The following is a 27,596-nucleotide window of genomic DNA, read 5'->3' as shown; positions in this document are numbered from 1 at the left end:
CTCTACAAAACATCGACCTACGGGGTGACTGATCACCGCCCCAGGGTCAAACCGGAGACACACCGGCGAGAACCGAATTCCGTCCGCTGCTAAGGACAGAATTGAGGAGTCGCACGCCGCCGAGGGACCGCTGCACGCCCCCGAAGGATCTCGTATCGACAGCGCTGCGCCGGGACACCGCGGGCTTGCAAGCTCGCGCCCGATTGGCTCGCGCGCCCCTCAGGAAGGGGTACCTTATCGATTCCGCAATCGAGCGGGTCTAGCGTTTTCACTCTCTGGTCGTCCGTCGGCGAGAATCGTTTTGTAAGATACGCGATAGCCACCCCGAGTCGGGTATTTCGATATTCGTATGGAGGATCGAGGATCGTGGTGGAAGGCGACGGCGAGGAGCCCAGGAGGAGGCGTATTCCCGGTGAGGTTGCCCGTAAATCGCGATATGTAAAGCCACGACACCGCCCTCCGGTACACGCTCTCGCTCGGGATAACGTCGGTTAAGATTGAGTGTAATTTCGCGATCGATAACGAGAGCGAAGGGCCTCGGGATGGTATCGTGGCCGCGGAACCGTGGTACAAGCGTTGTGGCGAATCCCTGGAGATCGCGATAGGCGTTAATGAGTTCGGTATCGCGAGTATATTGCGTTGTCCTCGCGACCTTGGTATACGGCCGCATACGGGCCGGTAGTTCGTCAATTGCGTTCCGTTTCTTCGCGTCGGGGAGTTCTGGTGTTCGAGCGTCGGTGTTAGCGTATCGATCGGTGTTCGACTTTCGTTATTACGGGTTGATAATTGTGCTCTCGCGTTGAGAAACTTTGCGTCCGGTATTACTTGCGTTGCGTCCTATACTCGCGTTAAGAAATTACCGGCGTTCACACGCTTCGTGCGTTTAGATGTTAATTGCGTAGTTCTTCCTGGCGTTCCGTGGATATGAGATACGCACTTCGAGTCAAAGGTGGTGTGGCCTTCTCCACACCTGGCGCCCAACATTATTAGCGATATCGCGACTTGCTTGGTTAAATGACTCGGCGCCTTCCCGTTGCGCCCGAGTCGAATATCTCGCGTTAAGTTAAGATACCATTGCGACAGAGTTTTCGTACGGTCCCGGACGTGGTTTCCACGCAATCCAAGCGTGACGTACCCTTCTCTCGCGACATTTTGCGTTGAACCTCACTCTCGTGAGTGATATTAAGCGTCTTATTATTATTCATATTATTCATATCATATTATTAATTGTTTGAGAATAGAACCTTCAGCGGGTTTACTAGAGACCCGATTAATACTCCGTGGGTGTCTCGCGTCCGCAGTAATATTAGTTCTGTTAAATGAATCTCGACACCCCGCCACCGGCTATTCGTGATTTATTTATCGAATTTATCTTGTGTTTAATCGAAGCCGGATGGCTAAACGTTGTTATTTTCTCGACAACCAGTACTCAATAAATATTATATTCTTTGTTATCTGACTGAGTATGAAATTAACGTGTCACCCCGCCGAGTGCCGCGCCGCCCTTCATTAACCCCGCCCGTGATTAGGTCAAGCTAGCCGATTCCACGCACCTCCACACTTCGTTTCGCGTCTCGTTTAGGTTTTCGCGATCTCGTGGACGCGAAGGTACGCGTCTGGCGCCCAACCTTCGGAATATTTCGTGGAGTATCGGAGGTGCGAGGAAATCACTGGAGAGGCCAACCATCCCGCTCTCCTAAGTCCTTTTGATCCGGCTCACGTCCCGGAGCGGTCCGGGAGTGCAAAAAGTCGTGACAATATATATATATATATATATATAACATATATATATATATATATATATATATATATATATATATATTATAAACATATATATATAAACATATATATATATATATATATATATATTAATACATACATAAAAGAATAAGTTGTTATTCACATATTTTTCAAATAATAGAGAAGAAAATTTGACTTATTTCTTTTTGCAGGTACAAATGATGGTGCAATATTATTAGACGATCCTTATTCAATACAATCAACATCACAGGACGTACTGCGTTAGTATTAATTAATATTGTATACAACATAGTTGTGTGTGTGTGTGTAAAATGTTTGTATATAATTATTTACATATACACATCACATATAAAATTATGTTTTTAGAAAATATAGAAGATACAGCAAATATGGAAAATATGGAAAATATGGGAGATATGGGAGATATGGAAAATATGGAAAATATCGAAAACATTGATACATTAAATGTAACCAACACTACCAACATACCAACACAACCAACGCATGGAATACAAAGGTCAGGTGCATCTAATCCCTCTAAAAGACGTAAGTAAAAGTATTAGAATATTAATTATATTCTGTATATAAATTTAACTTTTTATTCTAACTACAATATTATTATTTCACTAATATTTACAGGAAAGGCACGTTTGTCGGACAATTTAAACGAAGCCCGAGAGTCATTTGCTGCAATTGCCGAAAGACATGCTGAAGCAATGAAAGTAAGTAGTTTTATTAGTACATGCAAGACATCTCTGTTTTCTTTTTTAATATTATATTTTTACAGATGTTAGCAGAGTCTATGAAACTCCAAGCGGAAGCTACATTGCAATTGAGCAATAACATGCAAAAACTCGCCGAAAACGAAAGACGGCAAATAACAATTTTAGAAAATCTTGTTAAAAGGGTTGCCTAACTTTTAATATATGTTTTTGATAGTAATGTTTACCTAACATTTAATATATGTTATTGATACATTGTTAAATAATAAATAAATTTTAATGCTCATGATTCAAAATTACTGTTATACGTTTTATTCTTTCACTTAAATTCCTTATTTATGACCATTCTTAGTGTATAATGTAATTGACGATTTGTCCTTATTCCATATAATTATAAAGTTTTCTTTACAATACATCCTTAAGAAATTTTACTAAATTCCTATTCATTATCCTATGCACATACATAATTGGGAAACCACTCTTGCATAAGTTGTTTTTGTATCCGCTGTGCTACAGCTCTAGGCCCTCTGCGAATTTCTACTTCTTCTTCTTCTTCTACATGGATGTGATCTGCAGGTGCGTTATCGAGGAACACATTTTCTTCCATGTCCAAGGGTAACCGATAATACAGACGCATATTGTGCAATATTGCACATGCATTTACTATTTGGCCAGCAATATCTGGAGCGTACATTAATACGCGTTGGTATGATAAACATCGCCAAGTTCCCTTAAGGACTCCGAAAAATCTTTCTACAATACATCGTGCTTTACATAATTTTTTATTATAATGGTACTGCCGACTCCTCTGTGGATAGTAAGGTAACGGTGTCATAAGCCAAGGTTCCAAGGGATATCCTGCATCTCCTACACACACACACACACACACACATTACAACGACTTAATAAATAAATATTAAATAAAAACACAATAATACAAATTGAACATTTTAAGTTTATTCATACTAATCAAATACGTTCTTCTTTCACCATGATTATAGAAGTGTTCCATTACATGTTTAATTGGAGAAGAATTCCATATAAAAGCATCATTTCTCGCTCCTGGATATCGTGCGTTGATATTTAATATTTTCAAGTCTGGATCGACTATCTGTAAAAATGTTCACAAATATATCACAAGTCTCTCTTTTTTCTTCCACTCATATACACACTCTTTTATATGCAGTATTACATTATAGTTATTATTACTAATAATGTTAATATAAGGGAGAATTCATATGTATATATGTAAACTGTCATTAAATTTTTTAATTTACAAAATAAATAAATAAAATATAATTTATTATAATTGTACTTACAGCTTGTATACATTTAATGAGTGATTGCCGTGATGATTTACGTATGCCTCCTCGTGTATACGTGGTGCAATAATATTTATGTACGTGCAATCTATAGCACCAATAGCACCCGGAAACGTTCGTGCAAATTTGTTCCGTGTTGCAGCTCTGTCTAGTCCGAAATTATCAAAAAATCATTTTGACCTCAACAATTCACTGAAAATGCGTGTTCGGTTAGCTGTTCAAGTATGAATTTGTATCTTTAAAATCCATTACATCCTAAAAAATGAGTTATTTATTTAATGTTTTATGTAAAAGGTTTTCAGTAACTCTGTTGCCAAAGGACTACGATTTTACAAGGGATGCGAACCAGAATTACGGGATTGTGAACCAACAGCAAATTTTTGCAAATGGATGAACGATATGTTTGACGCTCTTAATCGTACAAACCCAATTGACGGCGTGACACTAGAAAATTCGGACTTTGAGGTGAGCTAAACAAACATTTACGGAGTCAATAACATTTTATTTACATTTAAATAAATACTTGCAGGTAATCGAAGAATCGTTAAAGAAGTTGGATGCTTGGGAAAAACAAGTACGAGAGAAAAAACTTTCCAATGATCTGTTTTTGACGAAACCAACCGCAGAAGGTCTTAGAGTCACATTAAAATCAATGTTAGATCTTATCACGTATCTTACGGAGCATTGTGGATTTTCGTATGTCTTAACTGGGCGAATAAACCAGGATCCGTTGGAGGTTTGTATGTACACAGGACATCAAGCTTACAAAATTTTAGTATGATGTGTCACCTTTGTGCGAAGAGTGCGAAGTATTACAGGTATAAAAAGATTTGTAATTACGCTCTAAAGTATTTTACTTTAAGACGAATTGCAAAATGTTTCTGTTGTTCTCTTTTGCTGCTCTCGCTTTACCGCGATCGTCAATGGCGCTTTTTACATTTTACTCACACTCGTGGCTCAATTTTCTTTCATGTTACGTGTATATCTTTCTTTTCTGAATTTGTCACTGTAGAGGTTTTTTGGCACGATTCGACAAGCTGGCGGTTGTGACGACCATCCTTCAACACCAACGTTCCTAAATATTTATAAAATTCTATCCATGTTTAGTGTTCTGAAACCTCCCAGGACAAGCAATTGTTCGATTACCGTGGACAAACCTGTTACTCCTTTAGTGACCCTTGCCGATCTCAAAGAAATATGTAACAATCCTACAAATTCTTCAATCCTTTCAAAAAGTATTAAGGAAAAATTAAATCAAATAGTTCAGCACGAAGATTGGGATATTGAAAATATAATACAGCACGATTACAGCTTGCCTGAAGTAAGAAATTGTACAATGTACTGTTTGACAGCGGATTTGTTAAAACGCATTTGCAACACAGTCAAATGCTTAACATGCAAATATGCTCTTATAAAGCCTGAAGCAAATGGTATTGTTCTGCCCGAATCTGTTCTGACACTGTGGCAGCAAAGAGACGGATTGGTACATCCCAACACCAATTTATATCGCTTTGTCCTCTTCCTGGAAAGTCGGTTCGAAAAGTACTGCAGATTTCCGAATGTTTTTGAAGAAATTTTGCAAGAAGTTTATAATTATGATAGTCTCTCATTCCCGTGTCTTGATCACGTTCATGACATTATTTTGCAAATTATTCAGCGCTTTCTTACGATGAGAATGCAGCAATACTGTACTCGCATGAATGCTGATAATAAAAAAATTAATCAGTTAAAAAAGAAAACTTCCAAATTTTGCAAAACGTAACAAAATGTTAATTGTAGGTATTAATTACTAATGTAAACCAATTGCACGAAAATAAATATATTTTTACAACATTTACACAATTTTGTCATCTTACTGTAATCAATATCAGTATTTTTAGTTCCTAATCTAATTCTGTTTTTCATCCATATATATATATATATATATATATATATATATATATATTGTCACGACTTTTCGCACTCCCGGACCGCTCCGGGACGTGAGCCGGATCAAAAGGACTTAGGAGAGCGGGATGGTTGACCTCTCCAGTGATTTCCTCGCACCTCCGATACTCCACGAAATGTTCCGAATGTTGGGCGCCAGACGCGTACCTTCGCGTCCACGAAATCGCGAAAACCTAAACGAGACGCAAAACGAAGTGGGGAGGTGCGGGGAATCGGCTAGCTTGACCTAATCACGGGCGGGGTTAATGAAGGACGGCGCGATATTCGGCGGGGTGACACGTTAATTTCATACTCAGTCAGATAACAAAGAATATAACATTTATTGAGTACTGGTTGTCGAGAAAATAACAACGTTTATCCATCCGGCTTCGATCAAACACAAGATAAATTCGATAAATAAATCAAGAATAGCCGGTGGCGGGGTGTCGAGATTCAGTTAACAGAAATAATATTAATGCGGACGCGAGACACCCACGGAGTATTAATTGGGTCTCTAATAAACACGCTGAAGGTTCTATTCGCAAACAATTAATAATTCGAGTTGGAAACTATAACACGCAAGAATACTACACTTAACATCACTCATGAGCGTGAGGTTCAACGCAAAATGTCGCGAAATAATGGCACGTCACGCTGGGATTGCGTGAAAACCACGTCCGGAACCGTACGAGAACTCTGTCGCAATGATATCTTAACTTAACGCGAGATTTTCGGCCCGGGCGCAACGGGGAGGCGCCGAGTCATTTAACCAAGCAAGTCGCGATATCGCTCATAATGTTGGGCGCCAGGTGTGGAGAAGGCCACCACCTTTGACTCGGAGTACGCGTCTAATAACCACGGACCGCCAGGAAGAACTACGCAAGTAACATCTAAACGCACGAAGCGTGTGAACGCCGGTAATTTCTTAACGCGAGTATAGGACGCAACGCACGTAATACCGAACGCAAAGTTTCTCAACGCGAGAGCACAATTATCAACCCGTAATAACGAGATCCGAACACAAATCGATACGCTAACACCGACGCTCGAACACCAGAATTTCCCGACGCGAAGAAACAATAACGCAATTGACGAACTACCGGCCCGTACGCGGCCGTACACCAAGGTCGCGAGGACAACGCAATATACTCGCGATATCGAACTCATTAACGCCTATCGCGATCTCCAGGGATTCGCCACAACGCTTGTACCACGGTTCCGCGGCCACGATACCATCCCGAGGCCCTTCGCTCTCGTGATCGATCGCGAAATTACACTCAATCTTAACATACGTTATCCCGAGCGAGAACGTGTACCGGAGGGCGGTGTCGTGGCTTTACATATCGCGATTTACGGGCAACCTCACCGGGGATACGCTTCCTCCTGAGCTCCTCGCCGTCGCCTTCCACCACGATCCTCGATCCTCCAGACAAATATCGAAATACCCGACTCGGGGTGGCTATCGCGTATCTTACGAAACGTATCTCGCCGACGGACGACCAGAGAGTGAAAACGCTAGACCCGCTCGATTGCGGAATCGATACGGTACCCCTTCCTGAGGGGCGCGCGAGCCAATCGGTCGCGAGCTTGCAAGCCCGCGGCGTCCCGGCGCAGTGCTGTCGATACGAGATCCTTCGGGGGCGTGCAACGGTCCCTCGGCGGCGTGCGACTCCTCAATTCTGTCCTTAGCAGCGGACGGAATTCGGTTCTCGCCGGTGTGCCTCCGGTTTGACCCTGGGGCGGTGATCAGTCACCCCGTAGGTCGATGTTTTGTGGAGATCATTTGCTAAAGCCGGGTGTTTACCCAAGCGCTTGGGGCCCCGCTATCGGCGGCCTCGTCCGTCGCTGCCGCACGTGCCGCCCGCCTGCCGCGTTGCTCTCGCCAGCCCGCGATCTCTGCTGCTTCCGCGTTTGCCACCCCTCCCGGGTTATCGATCGTCCTTGATTTTTTTCGCCAAGTACTCCCTCGAAGGTTTGCCGTGGTGTGGGTGAGGTGCCGCGCGTATTACATTGCAAAAAAAAAAGAAAGTAATCAGAATGCGGAAACGCGATTAAATACGACTCCTGGAGATCTCGTCGCTGCCTCCCTGGTCCGTCCCTGGGCGCGAAATTCCGCGCCTTGTGACGGCGGCGAGGCGCCGCGACGGTGCGGCGAACCGCAACGTCACAATATATATATATATATATATATATATATATATATATATACACATTTATTAATTAAGAACACAGTCACCGAAGAGTAGTGTCCGTAGGTCCGGTAGGTCCGTAGTGTCATATAGTTATATACCGAGCAGGTGACTACCAGCGCCACATAGTGGATTAGTTCAGACGGCGTCAAAATGCGGCCCGTTTTCTCGCTCGTGTGTCACCCCCCTGGCGGTGAGTCAAAGTATCAACTAAACCTCATTTTGTATCTCTCGGCCGGATCTATTTCCTAACCTATAAGTATGTGCTACCTGAGCCGTTTTACCGGCCGTTATGCTATCCAGCCTGCGGTAAATGAAACGCAAATCTAAATCTAACTGGCCATACGGGCCTTCAACGAAACTTAATTCTATTTCTTTAACGAGTTATGAAATAATACAGTAAGCGTAATCTTATAATTATCGGCTCTTGGCCTTACAACGAAACGAAATAAACATGTTATTCTAGGAACCAACATGACGAGGAAGATACACCGGAAAATAAACGGGTATTTATATATATATATATATATATATATATTTTCGTATGCTTTTTTCGGCATCGGAATCGTATATCTAGCGGAAGAAATAGCCATATGGGCTTAACGCCATTTTGTGTCCAGAGAAAGAAATCACCATATGGGCCTAATGCGGTCTTTTAAATAGAAACTGGAAAACCCGAATGATCGCCTGGATTTCGCGCCTATTCCTAACGACGAGTCTCTCCTTCGTACTCGCCGGGAGATTTATTCTCATCTTGCACCGTATGCGTTCGCCGTCGCGCAGGCGCCGTTTTTTCTTAGCTCGTACACCAACGAACTCGCGAGTATATTCGCTCCGCCCGCTGTCCGGGAGTGCGGTCGTCATCTCCGTTCGCTCCTCCGGTTGCTGCGTCCGCTAACTCGTTTCTTGCGGGCTTTCACCCGCTCTCGCCTGCCTACACAAAGTGTACGGTTGCAAGGTCAGGCATGACAGTACGAGTAAAGCAATATGCGATTGGATCCACTACTTATTTAACCTCATATATCAGAGCAAAACATTCGGCAAGCCCTTATTTTCAAGGTATGTACGAAATCCGGAAACTTCAGGAAATATTTTAAGACATGAATAATGTATTCATCTAATCGCTAAGTACATGTATTATTTGTTGAAAACCTCGGTCGTGGCGATTTGCATCATTCTATCTTTCTCGTTCATTAGATATAAACAAGGATAGAATGACAATGGCACGTTCCGCGAACGCACATTTAGAATGACTTATTTCTTGTAAAGTGTCGGTAACCTCACTTGATTTTTCGTACACATGTCCCTTATTACTGTATATTTAACATATATCAAATTTAGGTACTTATCTAATACTTGTTCTCTCGAAAGGACCACCTTAATTCGGTTGTAATGACAATTAAAAAATATAAATATGCGAATGGCAAAACACGAAATATGCGCTATATTGCAGCAGATGGAGTTTCATTTATAATATAGAACACATTCGATAATTATTCGAGCAAATAATCAAAAACATTTAAGTAGATATGACAATTTCATAAATAGATAATTCAGTAATTGAAAACAATACTTAAAATAAGAATCTTTGAATTCAATGACGATAAGAATCCTATTCCGTTCTTTAATATTAAGCACTGAGATGATTGTAAGCAAGCTTTACAATTGAATTCCTGACTAAGATGATAAAGGTAAATAGAAATGTAAATAGAAAGTAGTCTTGCCGAAAGGGCATTTCAGACAATCAAACGGATCAATTCATCATTGAATTCATACACATTGTTCGGGCGTCGCTTTCCGACGGTCGCCCTGAATCTGGATTCCGCTCAGAGTTGAGCGAGAAGCGTGGATAACGCGAGTCGTAAATTCGCGGGAGGAATGAGGATTAAAGCACTCGGAACACAGATTGCACAAAGAAATATATAGTCTTTATTTCAAGAACGGAAAAGACGCGAGGGGGAACAACGGATCGTGCGCCGCGGATTCAGAAATCTTCTGAGTCGTTCGTACTTGTCTGCCAGGTATCGCGAACGGAAATCTTGTCTCGACTTCTCGCATCGAAGCCTCTTGCGGAGCGGAGATCTTGTACGCGTCGAACGGAAATCTTGAGCGCGCGGCAGAAGAACGATCGCGAGCGGAGCACGACCGGAAGTTTTCGGACCCCTCGCTAAGTAACACACTTAATAAAAAAAATATAAGTAACTTTGATCCGCACTTTAAGACGAAACGAGCGATTAGCGATTTAAGCAGCGATTTAAGAGGGAGAGAGCCGTGCTGTCTTTAGACGAGGATTGATACGCGACGACTATGAGTTCTGGCCCACGACTTGAGGCTAGGAATCCTCAGCAACAACTAACTGTCCGGCGAGCGAATTCGCCGTTTACTCAAAAAGGTTGTTTTTCAGGAACGAACGCGCGATGAGAGCTGAATCGCTATTCGTCCGTATGGTCACATCACGCGTCACAACAGCCGTTTCCGTGCTTTGACAAATAAGGGAGCACTCTCGTAACGCGTGATCGCGATCGATGGGCTTCGAGGGCGCGGGGATCGTGGGGAACGTATGTTTCGCACAAGGTCGACAGAGCTCGAACCACATAAACATCGGTATTTCTCGATGTTAAATATAATAATGTTTTCGAGTCGATGTTTCGCGTAGGAAAGTTCGACGGATCTCGAACACACATTATATACAGTGTCAAGACTTTTTCACTCACGGACCGCTCCGGGACGTGTGCCGGATCAAAAGTAGTAAGGAGAGCGGGATGACAGGCCTCTCTGACAATTCCCTCGCACCCCCGACACTTCGCGAAACGAATTTACCGTTGGGCGCCAGACGCGTCAACGGGCGTCCGCGAAATCGCAAACAAAAACCAAAACGAGACGCAATGCGAGACGTGCGGATGTGCGAGGAATCGACTAGCTCGACCTAAGGGCTGGGGCGGGAGTGATGAAGGGCGGAGCGATATTCGGCGGGGTGACATGCCATAAATAAAGCCACAAACTCAAGCAATTAACAAATCAAAATAACATTTATTCTTTAGAAATTCGCGCGTGAAACAATAATGGCCGATTCGGCTTTGGTCAGTCAGACAAATCATATAATCAATCGCGCGAGCGTCAGAAATGAAACAAAAAGAAATAATGATGGCGCGGACACCAAAATGAACGAAGTACTGCGTTATCGCATAGTAACGCGCAGAAGGCGCTGCAATTAGATCAGAGAGATACAGTATGACCAAACTTACAAGTAATCTGGAACATCACGGTAAACACGAAATAATCACGGAATTAGAACATAAGATCTCGCAGGAAAGATCGCGAAAGGACGATACCTCACGCTCGGATTGCGTGAACGCAACGCCGGGAGTCGCGCGAGAATTCTGTCGCCAATTATCTTAAGCCTAACGCAAATATGAATCGTGGCGTAAGCCACGTCCCAACGTAATGAGAACCGAACGCAACACAGTAACGCGAGATCAATTTCGGCGCGATCGCAAGGAGACGCGGAATACTATAACGAACGCGAAAATACGGACTTAAGCAAACGCGAGAAATGACCAAGGATAGCGCCAGTTATTCGGGCAAATACAATACACTGTCTTCATTGATTTCCGAACGCAAAAAAGGAGACGCCGGGGTACTCGGCGTAGCGCGAAAGACTGGAAGGAACGCGAGGAAAATGTGCGGGATTACCGCGAGCAATAATCACACGCAATCACCGAACAACGCATCCGAACCTAACTATCCTCGCACGCATGATTCTCTAAGGCCATTAGCCTCTCACAGACGGCCGATTAACGCGAATGGTGTGCCGACGCGGGCTACATTCCAACCTAAGTAATATTTGGTAATCCGATACGCCGTGAACGCGGAAAGCGCGAGACACAATCACGAGCGCGGACATGATACGAAACGGGTTCGCAGTAACGGATTTCGCCACGAATCTATCGCTATCTCCAGAGGCTCGCAATTGCGTCTTTATCTCAATTCCGCGGCCACGATACCATCCCGAGGCCCTTCGCTCTCGCTGTCGATCGCCTTTCGATACGCGGTCTCAAGGGACCGTACGCGTCGCGAGGTTACAACGTTTTTCCGGACGAGAGCGTGCACCGGAGGGCGGCGTCGTGGCTTTACATCCCGATACAAATTACTGCGGGCAACCTCACCGATGTGATGTCTCCTCGTAGGGCTCCTCGCCGTCACCTCGTACGGAGGATCGTCGCAGCGTAACAGATTTTCCCGACTCGGGGTGGCTATCGCGTACTTTAAGAAGAGCGTTCGGACTCGCCAACGGACGACCAGAAAGTGTCTCGCTAGATTCGCTCGATAGCGGAATCGATGAGGCACCCCCTTCCTGAGGGGCGCGCCGACTAATCGGGAGCGAGCTTGCAAGCTCGCGCGGTATCGTAACGCAGGATCGTCGCAAGGGGATCCTTTGGGGGTGCGCAACGGTCACTCGGCGGCGTAGCGATTCCTCCAATTTGTCCCTGGGTAGCGGACTGGACTTTGTTCTGGCCGGTGTGCTTCCGATTTGACCTCGGGGCGGTGGCCAGCCACCCCGTGGGCCGGTATTGCGTGGAGGTAATTTGGTGAGGCTGGGTTTCCCTCAGGCGCCTGGGGCCCCGCTATCGGCGGCCTTGTCCATTGCTGCCTCCTTCGTCGCACGCTTGCCGCGTTGCTCTCGCCGCCCGTGATCCATGTAGCTTCCGCTCTCGCCACCCCTCCTCGGTCTTCGGTCCTCCCGGACCCCTCTCGTTATCGGTACTCCCTCGAAGACTCGCCGTAGTGTGGGCGAGGCGCCGCGCGCATTATAATTACACATGAAAAACAAAGAACAGTCAAAACGCGGAAACGATATCGACTTTTGGCCTCTGGAGATCTCATCGTCGCCTCTCTGGCTCGTCCATGGGCGCAAATTTCCGCGCCTTGTCGCGGCGGCGGGGCGCTGCCACGAAGCGGCGGGCTGCAACGTCACAACAGATATTTAATTACCTAAAAAGAATATAAACAGAGCATACACAAAAGATAAAGGAAATTCCTTGCAGGTTACTTAAGATCCAGAAGAATCTCTATTACGCTTTTGGTTATTACAATTAGTAGGTAAGCTAGGCCGGTTTTGGACCATCTGTTGGGATCTGAGAGGGGTGAGGGGCGGGGGGAAACCGCGGGCGGGGGGAAACCGCGGGCGGGGGGAAACCGCGGGCGGGGGGAAACCGCGGGCGGTGGGAACCGCGGGTTGGGGAGGGGGAAAACGCGTTTTTCGGGTGCCCTGTTTTCCGGCGCCGCGGGGCGAGGGGGTCCGCGTTTCGCTGCGCCGCGGAGCGTTTGCGTTTTAGCAGCGGAGCGGGGCGAGGGGGTCCGCGTTTCGCCGCGCCGCGGAGCGTTCGCGTGACGTCACACGGCACGCTCCCGCACGCGTTATCTCTCCATCGTAGATGTTTCTCCCCCGTCCCCCGGTTGCGCGCGTCTTCTCGTTCGCGCGGTCTTTTTCGCTCCCGTTCGCGTTATCTCTCCCTCGCGCGGTCTCGCTCGCTCCCGGCCCCCGTTCGCGCGCGTCTTCTCGTTTGCGCGGTCTCTCTCTCTCTCCCGTTCGCGCGTTCTCGCTCACGATTGAGTATCTTTTCTTCGCCAACAATATTTAATCGTTCAGATCTTAATATTTAATTTATAATTACACATTTAAGTAAACAATAAACGAAGACAGCTTAACAAAAGGGAACGGTAAATGAAAAGGAAATTATTTTTAACCATATTATATACATTTATTTATCATGTAGCGCATTATCACAATAGTATCCAAAACGTAGGCTAATAATTCGCAATCAATAATCGAATTTTTATCATAAGATTCACGCAAGATTGTAACTGCGTTACATTTATCGGTGATACAATTTTGACGTAAAGTTGTTACAAACTGTTTGAATTTTTCACTTACGCCGTGAACATTTTGACATAGTTAAAAATACACGTTCTCGACGCAATGTTCTAGTTCGAACAGAGAGAGTACAGTTGACGGTTTCATGTACAAGCTGGTGCCGCACGACGTCAATTTTACAATATCTGCGTCACGTATTTTAACAAGCTCCAGATCTCGAAACGTTAGCAATGATGGTGCCGATGACTGCACGAGTCGCTGTATATCTGCATGTTTTTCGATGAATGTCACCCACGTTGCATGTGGCAGAATTATCCGATTGCTTCGGTTATCGCCAATAAGTATATCCACAGAGGACATAGGTCCCGCGCTGATTCCAACATCCAAAAATTTATACGCTGTTGATGTCAAGGCAAATCTTCTTCCCAAAATACGCGGCGTGTAGCGGGGTTTATCAAAACTGAAAAAATCCAATTATATGTTCATAAAAGTTTTTTTTTCACAAGTATATATGAAAATTAGCGGTACTTACTCATTGTGCTGTTTCTCGCACGTTTCGTCCTGAATCGGAACGTAGTAGTTCGCACCATGAATGTTCATCGTATCTGGAGGCTGTTTGCGACGTACTCGAACCGTATCGAACTCTTGACTGCGTTCTAGAATCCACGTAGACCATTTATACATACCCAAAACTGCAAATCTTGCAAAAATAGCGTCAATGTACGGCTGTTGCATGGTGACCACCACCACAATCCACATATACGTTAAATGTGATATCTTTGTCAAGAACATTCGTGATGAGATCACCTCATCGGGCATCAAATATGATTTCTTTTCAAGAGCATACGTGTTTCGCGATGATTTCATCGAACACGTGCAAAACTGCAAATTTTGCAATTTCGGATAAGTCAATGGAGCGTTATTGTTTTTAAGAACATGTCGCGACGTGTCTCGCGATGATTTCATTGAACACGTGCAAAACTGCAAAATTTGCAATTTTGCATAATTCAATGGAGCGTTATTGTTTTGAAGAACATGTCGCGACATGTCTCGCGATGATTTCATCGAACACGTGCAAAACTGCAAATTTTGCAAATAGCGCCGATGTACGGCTGCTGAGATGAAATTAGATACGATAAGCAAACGATGCATCATTAGTAGAATATAAAATGACGAATCTGGAGGATACGCTCAATAGTCGAGAACTGGAAGTCGTGAATGCAACAAATGGCGTTAGCGATAGGATCGTGCAATAACATGGAGCAAGAGTTGTTGAAGCAATCCACCCTGTTAAATTCGAGGGAAGACTTTGCCGCGTGGGAGCAACGATGTGACGAGTTTATCGAATCATTGGAAGAACAAAGCCGAATTAAGCGGCCACGATTATCAATCGATCAGTCATCGATCGGCCTCAAACAGTCATTGGTCGCATGTATCGCAAGACTCGAAGGTTTGAAAGACTTGGTACGTCAACGTTTCGTACATGTGGGTGCTGGATGCAGTGCGAGTGAGACAGGACTCAGATGGCGCGAGATAGATACGGCATTTGAAAGCCGTATATTGACTGGTGCGGTGATAAATTTCAAACACATCGACCCTCGTCAATTTCTTATAAATGCGAGAGAAATAGTACTCAGTCATGTGCGGAACGTCATGCAGCGATATGACAATGTAAAAATTAACACAGTGTTTAATGGTGAATTTGTTGCGGGTGACAAACGCGCGAATAAAAGTATCGCAACGAGAAACTATGAACTCTTTTGCGAGTCCGATCTGCATGAGTAGTACAAGAGACACGTCATTGAGTCTACTTTAGCAAAGCTGGAGGAATTCCAGAAACGTGATAGCGGATGGGCGTTGTCGCGTATACTCAATTTAATGGTAAACGTGAACAAATATAATCCATTGCACGCGGGGTGTTTTGTGGAAATACCACAAGAAATTAAAAAAAAAGAATGCGGTGATAAATGTGCAATCAATGGACAATGCATGTTTCGCATGGTCAGTGGTGGCTGCTCTGTATCCAGCCGAGAGACATACAGATCGGAAATCGTCGTACCCTCATTACACGTTGGTGCTAAATCTTACGGACATTGAGTTTCCAATGACGTTAAATCAAATTAAACGGTTTGAAAATCACAACAACATCTCCATCAACGTGTACAGCATCGAGAAAAATAACAAGAAACTTGATATCTTGCCAATACGGGTTACTGATCGAAAGATGGACAGACATGTAAATCTCTTGTACGTGCATGACGACAACGTGGGACATTTTGCATGGATCAAGAACCTATCCCGTCTCATGAGCTCACAAATCAACAAGCACTATGGTCGGAAATACTTTTGCAATCGGTAAATACCTATAGTTCTTTTAATAATATATAAAATATTTTGTGTATAAAAAATTTATAATATTTGCGTTTATTTTTGCAGATGTTTGCACTACTTCAGCTCCAACGAGAAATTGGCTGCCCACACCGTCGACTGTCGGGAGATGAACGACTGCGCGATCAAGTTACCGAGCGATAACGACAAGTGGTTGGCATTTAAAAATCACAACAGGAAGGAACGAGTTCCGTTTGTCGTATACGCCGACCTGGAATGTACTCTGGAGAAGATGGAAGCGGATCCGGAAACGTTCAGGTACACATATCAACATCATCGCGTGTTTAGCATAGGGTACTACGTGCGTTGCTCGTACGACGAGTCGTTATCTATGTATCGGTTTCGTCGCGATAAGGATTGCGTCGCGTGATTCACCGAGGAGCTAAAACGTTTAGCTCACGACCATTTTGTCCACTAATATACCCATGGCAGATTTCACGCGAGACGAGTGGGAAAAGTTTAACAGTGCAATGCACTGTCACGTGTGCGAAGAACCGTTCGAGCCAGACGACGTGCGAGTACGCGACCATTGTCACCTGACCGGTCGATACAGAGGTCCCGCGCATTCGAATTGTAACTTAAATTATAAAGATTCGCAATGCATTCCCATAGTGTTTCATAATTTATCGGGCTATGACGCACATTTTATTATAACTGAAATAGCAACAGCATACGAAGGACATGTAGATTTACTCCCGATCACAAAAAAAAAATATATTTCGTTTACAAAAAACGTTCAAAGCACCGAAGATAAAGATAAGAAAACGTGCGTCAAATTGCGATTTATCGATTCGTACAAGTTTCTCACCTCTAGTCTCGACAAATTGGCATCATCTTATCTCAGCAAGGATAAACTGCGAATATTGCAACGCGAATTTTGTGAATTATCCGCAGAAAATTTTGATTTGTTGACACGAAAAGGCGTATTTCCATATGAATACATTGACTGCGTAAAAAAATTGGAGGACTTGTGTTTACCATCGCGCGACTCATTTTACAGTTCATTGACAGGTGACACCGTATCCGAAAGCGATTACGCGCACGCCGTCGACGTCTGGCAGCGGTTCTCCATTCGAACGCTCGGTGATCACAGCGATTTATATCTCAAGACCGATATGTCTTGCTGTTGGCCGATATCTTTGAAAATTTTTGCGATAGTTGCGTCGCGAGTTTCGGACTCGATCCGGCGTATTATTATACTTTACCGGGTTTTACGTGGGATGCTATGTTGAAGCATACACACATCAATTTCGAATTGCTCACCGACATTGACATGGTCATGTTTATCGAACGCGGTATACGCGGCGGTTTGAGTCAATGTTCAAACAGATACGCGCTGGCCAACAACAAGTACATGCAGTCGTACGATCCATCAAAACCGTCGTCGTACCTCATGTATTTTGATGTAAATAACTTATACGGCTGGGCAATGTGTCAACCATTGCCATACGCAGATTTTAAATGGGTCGACGACGTAACCGATTTTAATGTTATGGATGTCGCGTTGGATTCCTCGATAGGCTACATACTCGAAGTCGACTTGGAGTATCCGCAACATCTTCACGACGCGCACACTGATATCGTTCTATCCGACGCGCGATAAACCACCCGGCAAGCGGCAGGACAAGCTCCTCGCAACATTATACGATAAGAAACGTTATGTAATACATTATCGCAACCTGCAGCAGTGTACTCGTCACGGTCTCCGTATATAAAAAATTCACCGTATACTGAAATTCGCGCAATCTCCATGGCTTCGCGATTATATAGAACTTAATACGAAATTTAGGACATTGGCCAAGAATGATTTCGAAAAAAATTTATACAAATTGATGAACAATGCAGTGTTTGGCAAAACCATGGAGAATGTGCGCAATCACGTTGACGTGCGCCTCGTGACTCATTGGGAGGGTAGATACGGCGCGGAGGCAATGATTGTGAAACCAAATTTTCATAGCCGAAGCGTCTTTTCGGAGAATTTAGTAGCAATAGAAATACAAAAACTCGAGGTGAAGTTCGACAAACCAATCTATGTGGGTATGTGCATCCTCGATATATCCAAGACATGTTTGTACGAATTTTATCACGAGTACATGTTACCGTTGTATCGCGACAAGTGTAAAGTCACGTACACCGATACTGACAGTCTTATTTATCACATCGAGTGCGACGATGTGTATGATATCATAAAGCGTCACATTCATTATAGATTTGACACTAGCGATTATGCGATTGATAATACGTACGGTATCCCACTCGTCAATAAAAAAGTTCCGGGCTTAATGAAAGACGAAAATAACGGTGCGATAATGATCGAATTCGTCGGGCTTAGAGCAAAGATGTACGCCTTGCGAGTGGACGGTAAGAAAGATACGAAAAAGGCTACAGGTGTTAAGAGTAACGTCGTAGCCAGGTCGATAACGTTCGACGATTACACGCGGTGTCTGCGCGACGAAATTGAAATGACGCGACAGCAAACCTGCATAAGATCCAAAAAACACGAGGTATACACCGTGTCCGAAACGAAAATAGCTCTAAGTCCGTACGATGATAAACGATACATTATACCCGGTTCTACCGAAACGCTGCCATGGGGACTGTTTCGTGCTCGCCCAAGGGAGCCTTGGGACACGAATGTTTGCCGGATTCCGCCCTGACAAGGGCGCGAAGCGTATAGCTGATCGGCGAGGAATTTTCAAATCAATACCGCTGTTTCTTTGCTAATTTCTTTAATTACAGCACAGATAAGCACAGTCGGTCTTTACAGAGATAGTGAGCGATGCGTGATTTCACTAAGCGGCGTATCACGGGCGATGCTTTAACGTTACGCTGGGGGATGGCTCCGAGAGCGACGAGTCCCGCTCAGAAATTAAGTTTTCGTGCACCGAGTCGGTGAGGAGACGCGCGGTCTCGCTCACTGAGGTCGTCCACTTCCCCAGCATATGACCTCCGTTTCGCGCGGCACTCGATCGAGGATGCGGATCGTGGCGAACGGATTTAGACTTTACGGCGCGAGAGCGTTTTCTATTCTGCCTGCCGGCGGATGGTCGTGTTCCGGCATGAGGGTGGCTCAGCGGGGGAGCCGGGTGCGTTACAGGGAGGACGAATCATATCGATCCGTGATTGAACTATTGCACGAAAGCGCGTAAACGCGTGCGCATGACTCGTATGAGTTCGCACAAATTGAACGGGAGCGAAGGATTATTGGGCGATGCTCCATGGCAGGGCCGTGTGCGATATTTCGGTAATGGCCCTTTCTTTTCGCCTCACTTCGCGATCAGGGCCGCTGGCAAAGATACGGCGCCCAACAATTCCTCTCTCGCAACGGATTCGGGTTCTATCCTCAACAGGGACATTATAAAATACCATTATAAATATATTGTAAATACCATTGTAAATATATTGTAAATATACCGCTGTAAATATATTGTAATTACATTTAGATATTTAGGGAAATAAATGACACATATGTATATATATGTATATTTTTATACTGTAATAAATTTTTACAATACGTTATTCTTGTGTATCCATGAATTGTGTGAATTATCAAATCCTAACCACTCTACATAAACCTCATCCCTTCTTTTGCGCAAAACTTTTTCAACGAGATACACGTCAGAATTAGCAACGCGATGTAACTCGTATTCGTAGAAGCCGCCGGCGACGGGTTTTTCGCAGGAATCTTCCAACAGATACGTCACAGGATTAGTTTTCTGCACTTTTACGATTCTAAACACCTCAGTGGTCCAATTTGGCGTGTATCCTTTTTCGAAGATTGTCTTAAATTTACTCACGCGTACCGAATCGCCCACTTTGAATCGCGCGGGAGCAGCGATCTTTACGTGGCTGTACACCGTTGTTAGGAGCTTGTCGGCGATCGTGGGGGTAACATCGATGGGTCGCATGCCGATAGTTCGATGCTTTCGCGCGTTGTAATCCGATACGAGACCTGGCAGCGAGTCGAGCCATTTATAATTTCCATTGCGCGTAAACATTTTCCACATGTCGTTCTTGAGCGTGCGATTGAATCGTTCGACGACCGATGCCTTCATTACGGAATATGTCGAATAGTGATTGATATTATGTTTCTTTAAGAGTTTCTGCACGTTTGTGTTGTAAAATTCTTTCCCCTTGTCAGTCTGCAAATTTTTTGGACATCTGCCGCCGTCTCAAATTATTTTTGCAATCGCCGTGGTAACCTCGGGTCCGCTCTTGGTCTTGAGCGGTACGGCCCATGCGTGCTTGCTCAGCACGTCGATAACGGTGAGTATGTAGTGGTAGCCTCTGTTAAATCGCGTGTATGATCGCATCTCGACCACATCCGCCTGCCACAGGTCATCGTATTCGCGTACTATGACGCGTCTTCGAGAAAAATTTCTTCTCGCAGGAGCGTGTAATTTTTCCACCAGCCGCCGTTTCTCAGTTGATTGCTTCTTACCAGCCATGACGATGACGCGCAACTGACGCAGATATCAGATGTACGTTCTTATTTATTCGCGATGATTCGCAATTACATCTTGAATTATCTTTTGAAGTTCGTTTAGGGTAATTTGCATATTATTCTGGAATACAGCAATCTTTCTCTCCATTTCATCCTGTCGATCTTCCAAAATTTGCACGCTCTGCTGCACGTAGCGTTTGTTGGCTGCATCGCCATCATCTACGGGCGGCGCTATCCGTCGAATCTTGCGCGATTTCGCGTCAATGTCGGTGGCGACCATGCAAAGAGCGTTATCTCGCACGTAATTTCTGATTAATCCTCTCCATTGATAGTACGGTTCCGCACCGCCTCTTCCGAGCGATATACCCAACTTGTTGATCGGCATTTCGATGTTGATTGAATGACTCGCTATCGCGCCACTTAATTTATAATAAGTCCAGCCTTGCGGTTGTAAAATTTTAGTTATTTCGCTCAAATTAGATGGCACATTTATCGATTGTTTCAACGTAACCGGAGTTGAAGCCATTACAGAGTCGTTAAACGAGGCGTTTGGTCGTTGTCGTTTGAGCTTCGGCTCTTTGTCTTCCCACGCCGTTTCATTCTCAATCTTTGACACGTCAGATTCTTTGTCAGCTACGGTGTTTTCGACAATCTGCCTTAGAGGCTCGATGATAGGCTTAAAGTGTCTCTCCAACGCGATATCTTCCTCCATTTTACCAGTTTTCAAGGCGTGATATTTTTTGCGAATCGAATTGCTCGTTTTCGCAATTTGATTTGCTATCCTCTCGCGCTCTCTAATCTCCTCGCTGCTGTCCATGTTGCGATAACGTTGCTCAATCGACGCGTCGACAACAACTAACCACGTTTTGGTATCGCAAAGTCGTTAAATCCTTTTCTGTATCGACCATTCGAAATTGCGCTGTCCTTGTCTATCACCACGAATCCGTACTTTTGTCGCCAACACGTATGACACAATTTACAGAAATCTTCGTAAGACATATCTGTGTTTACGTGATCGCTGTATATGTGTTTCAGATTGGTACCATCCTGTTTAAACAGAATCAATAAATTCGCGTTGTCGCGTATAAGATGCTTCGGTATCTTCGCATACGTCTGACAAAGATAGAAGGAATCAACGTCCGCGTTCCGGCCCATTGCAAAATATTCTCTTATCGTATCCTGCTTGTCGCACGCCACGTCATCAAAGATAAAAATAGAATTTGGGAGCGCCTCGCTCCGCGGAATGACGTCACTGTTATTCGAGAACGTAAAGTAACCAATCTCTTCTATCGGTGTTAATATATTCTCCAAATATCGATATTTCGGTTGTTGCAACGATTTCGAGTACACGTACACGTTCTCGAAACGTACACCGTGCGAACTTTCCAGCAAGCTTATCAAGACGTTTGTCTTGCCGCAATTCGACGGACCGCAGATGATACCGCGTATAGAAATTGGTAGCATGCCTCCATGTTTGCGTACCTCTTTTGTTAATGGCATCCTATCGTCAAAGTTTGTCACTTTGATCGTCCGCGATTGTCGTACGAACCGCATTTTACCTCCCCTCCACAACGAATGAATAATAATATCGAGAAAGCTGGCCTATTTATAGAGACGCGTAGAGCTGATATGCTCAGTCGTTAAAATGTTTTTGCTCGTGTCGGATAACAGCGATATTTACGATTTAACCGCCGAGCAGTTGAAGTATATACCAAAGGTCATTCTACTGCGACAGTTTTATAATTACATAGATTATTTGTGGGATAAGCTGCCCGAACATATCAAGACAGATTCGGAGGTTCAGCAATATCGACGCTGTTTAATACATTATAATTTGCCGTGTCAGCAAACGCACATCGACGGTCCGCCGCCGCTGATAAAAAACTGCGGCGAATGCCGTCGAAGATAGGTCGAGGTCTGTTGAATCGCGCGATAAACGCGCTTCCGATCGAATTACTGTCACGTTCTGACTGTTATAGTTCGTCCGTTTTTTGGTCAATGCATTTAAGCAATTTACCAGGGATTTGGACAAGTCGTGTGAAGGATATTATTATTATTTTTATTATTCGGGACCGAAAAGATATCTGAGTTTATACGTATGGTAACGAGGATCAGCTTTATTTATTTGGTTATAATTAGGATAATCAACGTCAAAATTGACAGTAATAGGTTTAAAGGGGGGTGCATTTTCTAATTGTTGCAATTGTTGAAGGAAGGGGAAAGGATCTTGATTAGAAATGACTGCTTGCTTAATCTGGAATCTGATTTGTTTAATACGAACGCGCCTACCTCCTTTCTTCGTCATTCAGCCGCGTTCACGAAAATGAATTTTAAGCTCGCCACACTCTTCGGCAGCGCTCAAAACCAATCCGCCACACCCTCTGCTCGCCACACTCTTCGTCAGCGCTCAGATCGTCAGCGTAGAGGTCAAATTCACTTTCGGGAATTTGTCAAGATTATTGTCTGTTTCTGGGAACCAACTCCGTAATCGCCACGCTTTCGGCAGCGAAAGTACTGGATCGCCACATTCTTCGTCAGCGCCCCAGCACAGATCGCCACGCTTTGTCAGCGGAAACTGCGAGTCGGAATCCCAGAAGTGACAGTGATTATTACGACCTCCAAGAATCAACCCCGTAATCGCCACGCTTTCGGCAGCGAAAGCACTGGATCGCCACACTCTTCGTCAGCGCCCCAGCACAGATCGCCACACTTTGTCAGCGACAACTGCGAGTCGAGTCTTGGAAGTGATCGATTTGTTGATTACGAAATGAGATTCCAGATTTTTACACTTGTTTCTTTTTAACTTATCTTACCTTTATTCTATATAAATCTTGATACAACTTGTGCGTGAAGCGCGGTCTTATGAGGTATGATAGTGTAGGGACTAAGTCCCAGAATTGAGCGCGAATGCTCGAACTTAGCGTATAGCGGAACGTAGGAAATCGAATAGGGTTAGGAGAGAGTCTAAGAATTACGTCTAGTCAAGACCGAAGTTAAAACTTATCTGCTTTCCGCGGCGTTTTTCCGCCCTATTTATACCCGAAAAAGACCGGAATCTCCCTCGCGAGATTCCCGCCTTTTTCTTACGCGTCTTAAGGGGGGGAGGTATTCTAGAAGCTTCTAGAACATTCTAGAAGCGTAGTTTCGGGCCCATCTGGCCCCCAGCCCTTCAACGGACTCCGATAAGATAATCTAAACATTTACACTAACCCCGGCCGTTTCCTCGGAATTCCGAGCCTAGCGTGCGTCGTCTAAGCTTTCAAGACTTTTAACGTGCGTCGTCGGAAATATAAAGTTTCCGTACGTAACACCTTCCCCCTTAAGTCATACGTGGTACGTTATGTTGCCACGTATGAATATAAAATAGTATAATGTACTTATGCTACGCTTTGGATTAATTTCGCTCGCATTAATATTTCGCGCTTATTTCTATTGTCTTATTTTACGGTAGACGGTAGTAGAAGTTTGAATTTGTGTATGACAATGCAATAATAATGTATAAGAAAACGTATATAAGGCAACTAATGTTGTTCGTTTATGTTGTATAACGCGTCGCCGTTCATTAGGTATCGGTCCGAGGCTTATTTTATATTATATATTTTTTTTAAAGAAGGGTAACTGTGCGCTTATAATTCAGAAGAAGCGTGGTGGATTCGTGTATAAGTACCATATATTTAACCGATCAATAATACAGAAGAAGTAATATAAAAAAAAAATTACATATATGTGTGGACTAAAAAAAAAATTTATAAGAAAAGAAAAAGGAAAATTATATATATATATATATATATATATATATATATATATGTATATGGAGTATATAAAAGTACAGCCTAAACACACAAAAAAAAATAAGTAAAAAAAAATTATTACTAATTAAGTCCACTTTATCATTTTTTTTTTTTTTTTTTTTTACTCGCGCTGGATGGGAGCACCATGTCCCCGACCAGCCATCCTCATTTGTATAATAATTTCAGCCATGATTCTGGCTCGCCCCCCTGGTACAGCTGGGGGATTGGCGAAGGGTCGCTCTCGATTCGCCAGTTCTTGCAAAAATCTGGCACGTCCTATTGCGGCTGGGGGGACATCGGGAACGTTGATTGGGAAGGGTCCCCCTCGACCTCCCTGTGGAAATTCTTGAGGAGGTCCTTCGAGCTCCTCGAGCAAGGCTTGGTTGAGACGGCCCGGTCGTCGAAGAAGGGCCCTTTGGAGCCTGGACCGTCCTCTCATGAGGTTTCCTATCAACTCGTGTGACAGTTCGTCAAGTCCCGCCCCCCCCCCACGTGTCGCGCTCGGGGTGGCACGGCTAATATTTGTGGCTGCTTTTCGCCACATATGATTTCAAGATCCGGCAACCTCGACTGGTTGGGCATTTTAATCTAAATAACGAGCACATGATACTAACAATTTTATAATCGAACTTATTCTAATGTATATGTGTGTATAATATAGTTGTTTACCTGGATTTATATAAGTAACGAACAATTATACGGCTTGTGCGCTCTTCGAGAGTCAAGATCGTACTGGCCAACGCTTGAGTTTTCGGATTTTACATTTATTCTTAACTTATGTTATTACTTCAGATTTCTCGAGAGAGAACAAAACGTGAAAGGGACAAACAAAAAAAAATTTTTTATAGCTGTGGATACGTATTGTGAGCTCCGTTGCGGATACTAGATTTCGTTGCATTTTCCACATTGCCTTGCACAGCAATATGATATGAAGGAGATCGTAAAAGTTGAGTATGTGCGTGTGTGTGTTCGTGTTCGTGTACATGTGCGACATGTGCGTGCTCGGTGTCCGCTGCAGTGTTTTCTTGTTCGACCGGGAGCGGGGGTGCTCCTGCCTCTCTTCCCTGTTTTTTGTCATCCTTCGATGTCCCTCGCGCCAGATGTAGTAGTAAATTGGTCACCGAGTGCCACAGTGCTCCGACTAGATGTACTGACCATCCGTATATAGTGTGTAGTGCGTAACCGTGTATGATTGTGTCAATTATCAGCTTTGCCGTCCTTGCGAAGAAGTACATTCCGATTAATCCTGCGGTTGCATTGCCAAAAATTAAGAACGCTCCCCAGATTTTCCTCCAGGCGTTCTCTGTGATTTTCTGCAAGGAGTCCTCATCTAAGAGGTAAGAGAGTGATATTCCTTGCGTTATAATCGGTTCCCCTTTTACGCCTCGTGCTACGGTATTCAGTATTCCGACCTTTTCGGCGGGAAACATTATGTGATCCCTCAGTTTTTCGAGGTCCTGATTGGTGTAAATGCCGCTCGCAGCCAGGGATCCTGGATCGCTGTAATGCCAGGTAGGGTTGGTCATCGGTTCCATTATCATGGGCGCTTTGCTGTATTCTACGTTCGGTGTAATGCGGTACCATCCGTCGTTTAGCTGGTACATTGTAGGAAGTATCCTGCTGCACGAGATTTGCATTCCTGTTCTAAAGAGTATGTGCGTTCGGGGCGTCAAGAAATATGTTTCGTTTCCCTTCGATACAGGCAATTGTTGGTAACATTCTCTGGTTTGGCGTATTTTTACTTCCCCTGGGGTGCATTTCGTTATGTGCACTACTTCTCCAGAAATCACGGCCATGTATCTTGGGCCTTTCATGATTTGGTACGCGAAGTCGTCTGGAGCATGCATCGCAAGGCTAAGCGCGTTTTTCATCACCTGCCGTTCTAAATTGCAGCGTTATTTTAATACGTCTGTGTATAAGCGATTCATTTGTGTGCGTATGTGTCGTTATACATAAGCAAATTTTAAATTTGCGTAGGCAAAAATATCTATGTTTTCAATAGCTAATGGTCTTTTACGTGCAAAAGAATCTTCTTTATTTATTTCTAAAATTACAAGTTTTGGGTGTTCTGTTTTAATTAAGGTGTATCCGCAAAGAACCTCTTCGCCGATTCGCGTAAGTGCGAATGTGACATCTTGTGTCGACAAGGAATATAATATTTGTAGTTTATCATTTGTTTCGCTAACCATTTTCTTTGCCTTTCCTTCATACAGTACGTCATAATGACTGAATTTGCAATAATCATTAGGTATAGTTTCCCAATAAGTATATCTTCCTTCAATATCTATACAATTACCGTCTACATATTGACAAACGGTTCCCGTTCTTAAATGGATTTGATTCGTTTCAATACTAATTACTGCTTGATGAGTACTTAAGCTAACTGTTACTATTCCTTGTACAACCACATTTTGCCACGTACCATAAGGATCTGAATATTCTACTCCTGAACATTTTCCATCTGTCGATGCAGACCCCGCAAAAGTGATGGGTCGCGATGTCGTCTGATTTACTTTTAATCCGTAGATTACCTTATTTACGCTTAGGCTTAGTATGCTTGTTCTGTGCATATTTTTACATTGATCTAACGTTGTGTCGACTATATATTCTGCATGCGCATTACTTACAGTTGCTACATGAGAATGCATTCCGCAATAGTGAATCGTTCGTGAAATAGAAACTTTACATTGAATTACATTGGTTGAATCGTATTTTGACAATTGCAATAACTGAATACTTATCCCTTCTACATGCGGTTCCATTAGTGGTATATTGCATTCTCCTATATCTAATAGTGATACGGTCGTTATATTAGAGTTTGTTGTTCCACAATCATATCCGAGTATTCCGAAGGTTTCTCGTACGGAGAGAATTCCGATGACAGTTAGGCAGATTAGTGCCCGCATCTGTTTTAAATACAATATAAAGGATATCATTAGTAAATCTGAGATTGAAAATGTTTCGCGGTACATGTTCAATCTCTTAATGTTTTGTTTTACGAATTTTGTTAGCATGAACGATTCTTAGTTTTCCTTTGACAAAAATTTTGACATTACCGTTAGGTAAAATGTCCGTTATAATATGTGGCCCTGAATATTGATCGCCTAATTTTCCTTTCTTTGGCTCACTTAAAAGAAAAACTTGATCATTTACTTGAAATGCTTGAGGATTTATTTTT

General features: G+C 43.8%; 4 protein-coding genes across 4 annotated transcripts; 2 read left to right on the top strand and 2 right to left on the bottom strand.

The window, feature by feature from the left end:
- Positions 1-356: 356 nt before the first annotated feature.
- On the top strand, positions 357-2,797 carry LOC143907667 (uncharacterized). The gene is made up of 5 exons (XM_077424556.1): positions 357-412; positions 1,953-2,021; positions 2,128-2,307; positions 2,401-2,483; positions 2,549-2,797. Exons 3-5 carry the CDS (start codon positions 2,151-2,153, stop codon positions 2,675-2,677), a joined length of 369 nt encoding a protein of 122 aa, XP_077280682.1. The 5' UTR covers positions 357-412; positions 1,953-2,021; positions 2,128-2,150; the 3' UTR covers positions 2,678-2,797.
- Positions 2,798-13,655: 10,858 nt separating this feature from the next.
- LOC143907694 (uncharacterized) lies at positions 13,656-15,705 on the bottom strand. The gene is made up of 2 exons (XM_077424576.1): positions 14,328-15,705; positions 13,656-14,255 (listed from the first exon to the last, which is right to left on the bottom strand). The coding sequence occupies exons 1-2, from the start codon at positions 14,948-14,950 to the stop codon at positions 13,877-13,879; spliced, it is 1,002 nt and encodes a 333-aa protein (XP_077280702.1). The 5' UTR covers positions 14,951-15,705; the 3' UTR covers positions 13,656-13,876.
- Positions 15,706-16,019: 314 nt separating this feature from the next.
- LOC143907685 (uncharacterized) lies at positions 16,020-19,005 on the top strand. Its single transcript, XM_077424570.1, has 4 exons — positions 16,020-16,150; positions 16,232-16,312; positions 17,973-18,580; positions 18,923-19,005. Exons 1-4 carry the CDS (start codon positions 16,020-16,022, stop codon positions 19,003-19,005), a joined length of 903 nt encoding a protein of 300 aa, XP_077280696.1.
- Positions 19,006-25,260: 6,255 nt separating this feature from the next.
- Positions 25,261-26,279, bottom strand: LOC143907684 (uncharacterized). Its single transcript, XM_077424569.1, has one exon. The coding sequence runs from the start codon at positions 26,263-26,265 to the stop codon at positions 25,261-25,263; it is 1,005 nt and encodes a 334-aa protein (XP_077280695.1). The 5' UTR covers positions 26,266-26,279.
- Between the last annotated feature and the right edge of the window lie 1,317 nt (positions 26,280-27,596).

This window comes from Temnothorax americanus, unplaced genomic scaffold (assembly GCF_048541705.1).
Source record: "Temnothorax americanus isolate GAGA-0224 unplaced genomic scaffold, ASM4854170v1 Scaffold86, whole genome shotgun sequence".
NCBI classification, from domain to species: Eukaryota; Metazoa; Arthropoda; class Insecta; order Hymenoptera; family Formicidae; genus Temnothorax; species Temnothorax americanus.
Note: the sequence above shows the minus strand (reverse complement) of the source record. Positions and strands in the feature narration are given on the sequence as shown.

Excerpts from the sequence above, each read along its gene's own strand:
- LOC143907667 (XM_077424556.1), top strand. The coding sequence starts at position 2,151 with ATGGAAAATATGGAAAATATGGGAGATATGGGAGATATGGAAAATATG. Across the intron at positions 2,308-2,400 it reads ATCTAATCCCTCTAAAAGAC|GAAAGGCACGTTTGTCGGAC; the intron begins GTAAGTAAAAGT and ends TAATATTTACAG. Across the intron at positions 2,484-2,548 it reads GACATGCTGAAGCAATGAAA|ATGTTAGCAGAGTCTATGAA; the intron begins GTAAGTAGTTTT and ends ATATTTTTACAG.
- LOC143907694 (XM_077424576.1), bottom strand. The coding sequence starts at position 14,950 with ATGATGCATCGTTTGCTTATCGTATCTAATTTCATCTCAGCAGCCGTA. Across the intron at positions 14,256-14,327 it reads TGCGAGAAACAGCACAATGA|TTTTGATAAACCCCGCTACA; the intron begins GTAAGTACCGCT and ends GGATTTTTTCAG.
- LOC143907685 (XM_077424570.1), top strand. The coding sequence starts at position 16,020 with ATGGACAGACATGTAAATCTCTTGTACGTGCATGACGACAACGTGGGA. Across the intron at positions 16,151-16,231 it reads CGGAAATACTTTTGCAATCG|ATGTTTGCACTACTTCAGCT; the intron begins GTAAATACCTAT and ends TTATTTTTGCAG. Across the intron at positions 16,313-17,972 it reads ATGAACGACTGCGCGATCAA|GACATTGGCCAAGAATGATT; the intron begins GTTACCGAGCGA and ends TACGAAATTTAG.
- LOC143907684 (XM_077424569.1), bottom strand. The coding sequence starts at position 26,265 with ATGCATGCTCCAGACGACTTCGCGTACCAAATCATGAAAGGCCCAAGA.